The 8,993-nt window shown below is 54.2% G+C and overlaps 1 protein-coding gene across 2 annotated transcripts in view; it reads right to left on the bottom strand.

Moving 5' to 3' along the window:
- The window catches only part of MEIS1 (Meis homeobox 1), a 265,872-nt gene extending 260,627 nt beyond the window's left edge, over positions 1-5,245 (bottom strand). The window contains exons 1-2 of one of the 2 annotated variants that reach the window (XM_015418907.1): positions 4,172-5,245; positions 1,316-1,542 (exon numbers count right to left, since the gene is read on the bottom strand). In XM_015418907.1, coding sequence (XP_015274393.1) covers positions 1,316-1,542; positions 4,172-4,183 — 239 coding nt within the window. In that variant the 5' untranslated portion in view covers positions 4,184-5,245. The remainder of the gene's footprint in view (positions 1-1,315; positions 1,543-4,171) is intronic. The other variant, XM_015418906.1, reaches the window with a different exon arrangement.
- Positions 5,246-8,993: the final 3,748 nt, after the last annotated feature.

Here is an 8,993-nt window from a genome sequence, read left to right as displayed (position 1 = left end):
ACTCGGGGGGCGGGCAGGGGGGGTGACCCATCCCACCCTTCTGAAACGTTTGGAAGGTCTCTGCCCCCCCAAAAAAGAAGGCCGAGGCGTTGGGGGAAGCCGTTCTGCGGGTCCCCAAACAGAATCCGGCAAAGAGAGAAACTATTTTTTCCCCAAAAAAGGTGTCCCTCGTTGGAGAGGCTGCAACAAGCTAGGCTGGAGGAAGTTTGTGGGGTGGTTGGAGGGTCTGGGGGGGCACTCTGAACTCCACCATGAAATTCTTTCCCCTCCCTTATTTCCCCCCCCCCCAAGAAAAATTGAGCCTTTTTCCAGGAGGCGTTCTGCTGGCGACCCGCAAAGGCCGGGCAAAATCTCCCCTCCAGACCTGCCGAACCTCCTTCTCTGCCCAGACGGCCTTTCCGGCCCTCCTCGCTGCTTTCTGCCCGACCCTTTCGTCCCCAGCCTCCACTGGAAGCTGTGGCAACTTTCTCCCCCCTCCTCAAAAAAAGTTGTGGTCCAAATCCATTCCCCCCTCAAAAAAACCACCTTCTCCCGCCGCCCATTTAGACTCCGGCAAACTTCCCATATGTCTACTTTACAAGTTGCAAAGATGGGAATGTTTCTGTGGCCAGAGCCGCTACGCGCCAGTGTGCCGGCACCCCAGAGGGGTGGCCACGGTCGGCACAGGCAGTTGGAAAGGAAGCAAAAGAAATCGACCTTTGGAAGTTTGAAAAGGCAGATGGAGTCTCTCTCTTTCTTTCTTTCTTTCTTTCTTTCTTTCTCTCTCTCTCTCCTTTTTCTTTCTCTTTCTTTCTCTCTCTCTCCCCTTTTTCTTTCTCTCCCCTCTTTCTCTTTCTCTCTCTTTTCTTTCTTTCTTTCTTTCTTTCTTTCTCTCTCTCTCTCCTTTTTCTTTCTCTTTCTTTCTCTCTCTCTCCCCTTTTTCTTTCTCTCCCCTCTTTCTCTCTCTTTTCTTTCTTCTTTCTCTCTCCTTTCTTTCTTTTGTTTCTTTCCTTCTTTCTCCCCCCTCCCCTTTCTCTCCCTCTTCTCCCTTTCCTTTCCTTTCCTTTCCTTTCCTTTCCCAATAGCCAAGCCACCGACATTTTTGCCTTCTTCTCTGACCTCTATTTATTTTTTAAAAAATAAAGCCAACCCCACCGAGCGGGGAGGGGGAGGCTTCGCTCCCCACCACCGAGCCGCCTCCTCCTCCTCCTCCGTGCCTGGCGGATCCCTCCCGCCGCCGCCGCCTCCCCTCGGGTCTGCCCGCCCGCCCGCCCGCCCAGGACCCCTGAGTGTGCGTGTGCCGGGGGGGGGGTGGTGTTTGGCGCGCTGTACCTACCCGTAGATGGCATCCTTGTCCCTCTTGAGCGCGTCGTTGACGGAGGAGCCCATGGCGGGGGGCATGGCGTTGGTGTGGGCCGCGTGCGGGTACTGGTGGGAGTGGAGCGGCGGCCCGTGGTTCAGGTGGTGCACCGGCTGCATGGAGCGGGCGGCGTGGGGGTCCCCGTACATGGTGCTCGGCAGCCCCACTCCGTCCATCCCGCCGTAGTGGGGCAGGTCGTCGTACTGCAGAACAGACCGGGGAGAGAGAGGGGGGGTAGATGGGGGTCAGAGGGAAGGCCTGAGCAGGGCGGCGGCGGCGGGGGAAAGTGGGGGAGCCGCTCGTGGCGAGCCGGGGCCCCGACGGGGCGGTCTGGGCGGCCCAGGAAGGGAGCGACCTCTGGGTGGAGGGGCCGTGGGGCGTGGGGGGTCCCACTAAACTCCCCCACCAGGCCTGCGCTCCTCCGGGCACCCGGGAAGGGCCCGACGGACGGGGGGGGGCTCCTTTGGGAGAGGGGTCCCGGGAAACCCAACGACCCCCCCACACACACACACAAACACACACGCCGGCGAGAACCCCGATCCCCCGGTCCTAACACGCGCCCCCAAGCCAGTGCGCGCTCTCTCTCTCTCTCCTTAAATTGTTTAAGCCGTTTCCCGCTGCAAGGCATCGCTCTCTCTCCCCTGCTGGGAGCCCCAAGCCCGGAGACCTCGCCCGGGCTGCGGTTCGGAGGCAAATCCCAATCTAGCAAGCGCCGCTCGGAAGAATCCCCCCTTCTGCTTCCCAGGCAGGGCTTTCTCCGCAGCCGTTCGCCGGGCCTCGAATCTACTTGCAATTTCTTGCTTTCGAACTGCTAGGTTGGCAGGAGCTGGAACTAGAGACGGGAGCTCACTCCGTCATGCGGCACACTCGGGTCTCGAACTGCTGAACTACCGACCTTCCACAGCCTGCAGTTCAGCGCCTTAACCACTTGAGCCACCGCAGCTCCTTAGTAATGCTTTTGCACACACCCAGAAGGCTAAATCCAGCGAGGGCCAAACAAAGGACCCGCTTTTATCTCTTGTCCTTGCCAGTGCTCAAATTGGCCCCTTTCGTGTTTTCACAAAAAGGGTCAGGAAAGTGTCATCAGACAGTTAGGACTTGTGTCCCCGGACCTTGACTCCTTGCAGGACTTTCATCGGGGAGCTAGAGATGAAATCGGCCGCACTTTCCCATGGTTCCTTTCCCTGTCCGTAGAGATGACTGGGTGCCAGTTCAGCATCTTAACCACTTGAGCCCCCGCAGCTCAAAAAAAAAAAAAAGTGTGAGCCAGAGGCTAAACCACTGCGAGCTAACTCACACTGACTCCGCTCAGAGGGAACGCTGCTTGGGAGCAGTCGAGGAGTCCCAGTCTTGGGGCGATTTTAAAAAAATTATTCTTTCCTGAAAGATTCCCCCCCCCCTTTTCTTTACCCAACTTCTTTTACTTTTTGGCCCAACGTTTGGGAAGCCCTGAGAAAAGTAGACTGTCGCTCTCTCTCACACACACCCCCACTCCCTTTTAGAACTAGGCGGCCGAAGAAGCCAGAATCCTTCTTGACCAATGGTCCCTCTGGGCTGTGGAGTCTGGTGAGCAAAAAAAAATATCTACTTTGCCGAGCGACTGGCATGAAAGTGGTGAGCCAGCGGCTGGGCTGCTGCATACATTTAGTTCCCTCTGGAGCCATCCTTCCTGAGTTAAGGCAGAGGATGTGTGAGCCGGAGGCTAAAAACCTGTGAGCTCGCTCACACTAACTCTGCTTAGAGGGAACTCTGGAAGGGAGGCCCATGTCCTTTTTAAAAATATTATTATTATTATTACTATTAAGGAGAATCTTAAAGGAAGAGAGAATTTGCAAGCCAGCCGCTGCACAACCCTGGGGGAAGAAAAGGAAACGCCAAACTACTTTTTGTTGCCGTCCTTACTGTTGTTTTGTCTCGCATGTGTTATTGTTGTTTTGTCTGGCTTGTGTGAAAAGAACACGGGTGGGAAACAGGTCAAGTCGGGGAAGGAGAGAAATCACATTTCTTTTTTAAAAAGGCCCTCCGCTGTGGATCCGGGTTGCCTTCCCAAAGTGATAAACTTTTTTGGGTGTGTTTTTAATTTTGAAAAAGTTCCATTCCATCCAAAAAGAAAGAAAGAAAAGAAACCGACATTTTGCGGTGTAATCCAAAGAAGGCTTTCCTGCAAGAAAGCCCCCACTGAACAGAACTTTAGTAAGATTCTGAGAAGACGTCTTTAGGATTTACCCCCTTAAGAGACCCGCTGGGTGTTTTTTTCCTCCCGGAAAATCCACATGAAATAAGAAAAAATATATTCCCAAAAGAAACCCCAACGGGTAGGCGACTGGGACTACCCACTTTCGCCCTAAAAGTATGACTTTATTCCTGGTCTTTTTTTAAAAAAAATATTCTTGGAGTCTTTTTTTTTTTTAATCCTGATATCCTTCGTTGTTCTCAGCATCTCCCAAAGGGTGTTCTTAGCATACCCCAAGGGAGAGTTTTCTTGGGAATTCTACCTCCTTGGAAACTCCTGGGAAACACCCCTCAAATTGAAGTTCAGCCCTGCCTACCCGGAGAGAGAGATCTTTGGTGTGGAGAGAAGGAACTCAGACTTCTGGATCTCTCCCTTACCTGTCTTGGGCGCTGCACCTAGCCAGTTAAAGACACACATCTATGGAAACTCCTTCCAAAAAGAGCGGCTGCAGTCTTGAATTGCACCCCCCCGCCGCGTTTTTCTAAAAGAATACAGCCCCCCGGCCTCTAATAGCCGCCAGCTTGTTTCCCAAAGACACTAATGATAATAATAATAATAGTAGTGGTAGTATAATAATAATAATGGTGATAATTACGTACCCTTTGCGCCATCGGCCTCCCGCGCTCCCTCGTCGCCCTTGCTCAACTTCTGCTATATCCTTCTTAAGGCCAGGGTGGAAAGAGATTTAAAATATATATATAAAAAAATAACCCCAGCGGTTCCCCCCTCCCACCCCCCAAAAAAGGAAAAAAGGGGGGCAAAGAATCCTTTGGGAAGCGCCAAGAGCGCCGGTCCAAGCAGAGTCTTCGGCGGCTGGATGAGCCGGGGGGGGATCCTTCGGGGCGGCCAAAAGCAAAAGAAGGGGGGAAAGGAGGAGGAGGAGAAGAAGAAGAAGAAGAAACGGCTCTCCTCTTCCCGGCGCTCGGCTTTTTCCTTCCGTCGTCTCCTGGCTCTCCTCTGCGCCTTTACGCGCTCTCCTCTCCCGGTTTCCAAGACAGCGGCAAAGGGGGAAGCAAAGGCCGGTTCCTTTTTTTTGTGTTGCCCCCCCCTCTAAAAACAGTTTGTGTCCCGAGTGTCGCCGGTGTGGGGGTGGTGGTGGTGGGGGGAGGCTGCGGGGTGGGTTGGGGGGAGAGAGTCGCCTCTCCAGCCCCGGCTACCCAACTCGCATGACTTCCCCCCCCCTTCTTCTTCTCTTCCCCCCGTTTCCTTCTTGCCACTCCTGCGCCGTCAGTCAAAGGCGAGCTTGTCAAAGGTGGTGCGGGATGGAGATCTATTTGGGGAGTGGGGGGGGGTCGGGATCCGCCGAGCGCGCTCAGGACCCCCCCGAGGCCAACATCTCCCCTCCAAATATATATGTATATTAAAATTATTATTTTTTTAAAAAAACCAACAAAAAAAGAGAAAGAGAGCGAGAGATCTGAAATGTTTCTCTCCGCCTCCCTTCCGGCAGTCCTCAGGATCCGAGTCAGTCTCTGCCTCTCCTCGCCTTCGCGAGCCCGGAGGAAGAAGAAGAAGGAGGAGGAGGAGGAGGAGAAGAAGGAGACGCAGCAGCAGCAGAAGACGCGCTCGCGAGGAAACCTCTCCCTCGCCTCCCTCTCAATCTGGACGCCAAAGCGCGCTTGCAGCAGGAGGAGGAGGACGCCGCCGCCGCCGGAGCCGCGCAGCTGTCGCTCGGGCGGGGGGCTCCTTCTCCTTCTCCTTCTCCTTCTCCTTCTCCTTCTCCTTCTCCTTCTCCTTCTCCTTCTCCTTCTCCTTCTCCTTCTCCTTCTCCTTCTCCTTCTCCTTCTCCTTCTCCTTCTCCTTCTCCTTCTCCTTCTCCTTCTCCTTCTCCTTCTCCTTCTCCTTCTCCTTCTCCTTCTCCTTCTCCTTCTCCTTCTCCTTCTCCTTCTCCTTCTCCTTCTCCTTCTCCTTCTCCTTCTCCTTCTCCTTCTCCTTCTCCTTCTCCTTCTCCTTCTCCTTCTCCTTCTCCTTCTCCTTCTCCTTCTCCTTCTCCTTCTCCTTCTCCTTCTCCTTCTCCTTCTCCTTCTCCTTCTCCTTCTCCTTCTCCTTCTCCTTCTCCTTCTCCTTCTCCTTCTCCTTCTCCTTCTCCTTCTCCTTCTCCTTCTCCTTCTCCTTCTCCTTCTCCTTCTCCTTCTCCTTCTCCTTCTCCTTCTCCTTCTCCTTCTCCTTCTCCTTCTCCTTCTCCTTCTCCTTCTCCTTCTCCTTCTCCTTCTCCTTCTCCTTCTCCTTCTCCTTCTCCTTCTCCTTCTCCTTCTCCTTCTCCTTCTCCTTCTCCTTCTCCTTCTCCTTCTCCTTCTCCTTCTCCTTCTCCTTCTCCTTCTCCTTCTCCTTCTCCTTCTCCTTCTCCTTCTCCTTCTCCTTCTCCTTCTCCTTCTCCTTCTCCTTCTCCTTCTCCTTCTCCTTCTCCTTCTCCTTCTCCTTCTCCTTCTCCTTCTCCTTCTCCTTCTCCTTCTCCTTCTCCTTCTCCTTCTCCTTCTCCTTCTCCTTCTCCTTCTCCTTCTCCTTCTCCTTCTCCTTCTCCTTCTCCTTCTCCTTCTCCTTCTCCTTCTCCTTCTCCTTCTCCTTCTCCTTCTCCTTCTCCTTCTCCTTCTCCTTCTCCTTCTCCTTCTCCTTCTCCTTCTCCTTCTCCTTCTCCTTCTCCTTCTCCTTCTCCTTCTCCTTCTCCTTCTCCTTCTCCTTCTCCTTCTCCTTCTCCTTCTCCTTCTCCTTCTCCTTCTCCTTCTCCTTCTCCTTCTCCTTCTCCTTCTCCTTCTCCTTCTCCTTCTCCTTCTCCTTCTCCTTCTCCTTCTCCTTCTCCTTCTCCTTCTCCTTCTCCTTCTCCTTCTCCTTCTCCTTCTCCTTCTCCTTCTCCTTCTCCTTCTCCTTCTCCTTCTCCTTCTCCTTCTCCTTCTCCTTCTCCTTCTCCTTCTCCTTCTCCTTCTCCTTCTCCTTCTCCTTCTCCTTCTCCTTCTCCTTCTCCTTCTCCTTCTCCTTCTCCTTCTCCTTCTCCTTCTCCTTCTCCTTCTCCTTCTCCTTCTCCTTCTCCTTCTCCTTCTCCTTCTCCTTCTCCTTCTCCTTCTCCTTCTCCTTCTCCTTCTCCTTCTCCTTCTCCTTCTCCTTCTCCTTCTCCTTCTCCTTCTCCTTCTCCTTCTCCTTCTCCTTCTCCTTCTCCTTCTCCTTCTCCTTCTCCTTCTCCTTCTCCTTCTCCTTCTCCTTCTCCTTCTCCTTCTCCTTCTCCTTCTCCTTCTCCTTCTCCTTCTCCTTCTCCTTCTCCTTCTCCTTCTCCTTCTCCTTCTCCTTCTCCTTCTCCTTCTCCTTCTCCTTCTCCTTCTCCTTCTCCTTCTCCTTCTCCTTCTCCTTCTCCTTCTCCTTCTCCTTCTCCTTCTCCTTCTCCTTCTCCTTCTCCTTCTCCTTCTCCTTCTCCTTCTCCTTCTCCTTCTCCTTCTCCTTCTCCTTCTCCTTCTCCTTCTCCTTCTCCTTCTCCTTCTCCTTCTCCTTCTCCTTCTCCTTCTCCTTCTCCTTCTCCTTCTCCTTCTCCTTCTCCTTCTCCTTCTCCTTCTCCTTCTCCTTCTCCTTCTCCTTCTCCTTCTCCTTCTCCTTCTCCTTCTCCTTCTCCTTCTCCTTCTCCTTCTCCTTCTCCTTCTCCTTCTCCTTCTCCTTCTCCTTCTCCTTCTCCTTCTCCTTCTCCTTCTCCTTCTCCTTCTCCTTCTCCTTCTCCTTCTCCTTCTCCTTCTCCTTCTCCTTCTCCTTCTCCTTCTCCTTCTCCTTCTCCTTCTCCTTCTCCTTCTCCTTCTCCTTCTCCTTCTCCTTCTCCTTCTCCTTCTCCTTCTCCTTCTCCTTCTCCTTCTCCTTCTCCTTCTCCTTCTCCTTCTCCTTCTCCTTCTCCTTCTCCTTCTCCTTCTCCTTCTCCTTCTCCTTCTCCTTCTCCTTCTCCTTCTCCTTCTCCTTCTCCTTCTCCTTCTCCTTCTCCTTCTCCTTCTCCTTCTCCTTCTCCTTCTCCTTCTCCTTCTCCTTCTCCTTCTCCTTCTCCTTCTCCTTCTCCTTCTCCTTCTCCTTCTCCTTCTCCTTCTCCTTCTCCTTCTCCTTCTCCTTCTCCTTCTCCTTCTTCTTCTCCTCCTCCTTCTCCTTCTCCTTCTCCTCCTTCTCCTTCTCCTTCTCCTCTTTCTTCTTCTTCTCCTTCTCCTTCTCCTTCTTCTTCTTCTTCTTCTTCTTCTTCTTCTTCTTCTTCCCTCTTTGCACCAGCGTAATGTGGGAAGCCCCGCTGGGTCGCAGAGGTCACGGCTGTCCCTTCGCCCTGTCTCCTAGTTGCATGGGAGACTTTTCTCCTATTGCACGGGGAAAGACGGATCGTGCCCCTACACTGGCCGGTGGGCAGGCGATCCTCTTTTGCCTAGCCGGCGCGAGCGTGTTCTAACACACACACACACACACACACACACGGCGTGAAACTCCCTTTCAGGATCGCGCGCCTTCCCCGCGCAGATGCGACCCTGAAGCCGTGTCGCGCGGGGCCGCTCCCGAGCCCGTCTACTCGGAACCAAAAAACGCACGGATTCGCACAGCAAATACCCTAAAAACGTACGCGAACCCGGTTAGAAACTTCCTTCCGACGGACTGCGATCCTATGCAATCCTTTCTTCGGAAATCAGCGCTGCCGACCGCGATCTTATGCGCGTTTACGGGGCCGGGGGAGGGGGGTTTCCTTTGAACGCAGGAGCGGCTGGCTTCCGAGGAGACCTGCCTAGGTTTATTAGACCGGGGCACAGAATACCAGATGGGTTGCCTTCCATAGGACCACCTCTGGGACAGCTGAGGATCCCCCCGGCTGCTTCTGGGAGGACGGGAAAGGAAGCTTGGATCGGGCGCAAATGCCAACCACCCGAGCTCGGCTCCTTCTGGATCAGCTTAGGGGGCGAAGCAGCGCTGGAGGGACGCGGGCAGGTCCAAGGCGGCCGCAGAGACGACCTTCCTTTCTCCCGGGGAGGGAAAAGGCTTTCTTCTCCGGCTGCTGCTTTCAGCGGCAGAATCGGGGCCAGTCGTGAGGCCGCCTCCCGGCCCGGCCTGCCTCCCCCCCTCTGGCACCGGCTCAAGGCTGCGGCTCGGGCGAATCTCTTGGAGAAAAGGACCGAGAAGAGCAACCACAATTATGCTTTTGTGAGAAATATTTTTATTGCCACGTTAGCGGTGGGACACCCCAGCCTGGCGACCCGCACGCCAACGGCTCAGGCCCCCTCGGGTAAGGGCACCGCGATCCTCTCTCCTCCGGAGCCGAGCCTCAAAGACCCAAAGCCGTCCGTCCCCACCCCATCCACCCCGGTCCGGGTTTTCCTTTGCGAGCGACGCGGGACCCTTTCGGAGCGAGGCTGCGTTCAGAGGGGCGGGAAGGCGCGCAAAGGGTTTCTCCCGGGCCTAGAGAAGACCCACTTGTAGGGGGGGCCGAGG

The sequence above is a fragment of the Gekko japonicus genome, unplaced genomic scaffold (genome assembly GCF_001447785.1).
Source record: "Gekko japonicus isolate JY-2015 unplaced genomic scaffold, Gekko_japonicus_V1.1 scaffold2165, whole genome shotgun sequence".
NCBI lineage: Eukaryota > Metazoa > Chordata > Lepidosauria > Squamata > Gekkonidae > Gekko > Gekko japonicus.
This window is presented reverse-complemented; position numbering and strand designations above follow the sequence as displayed.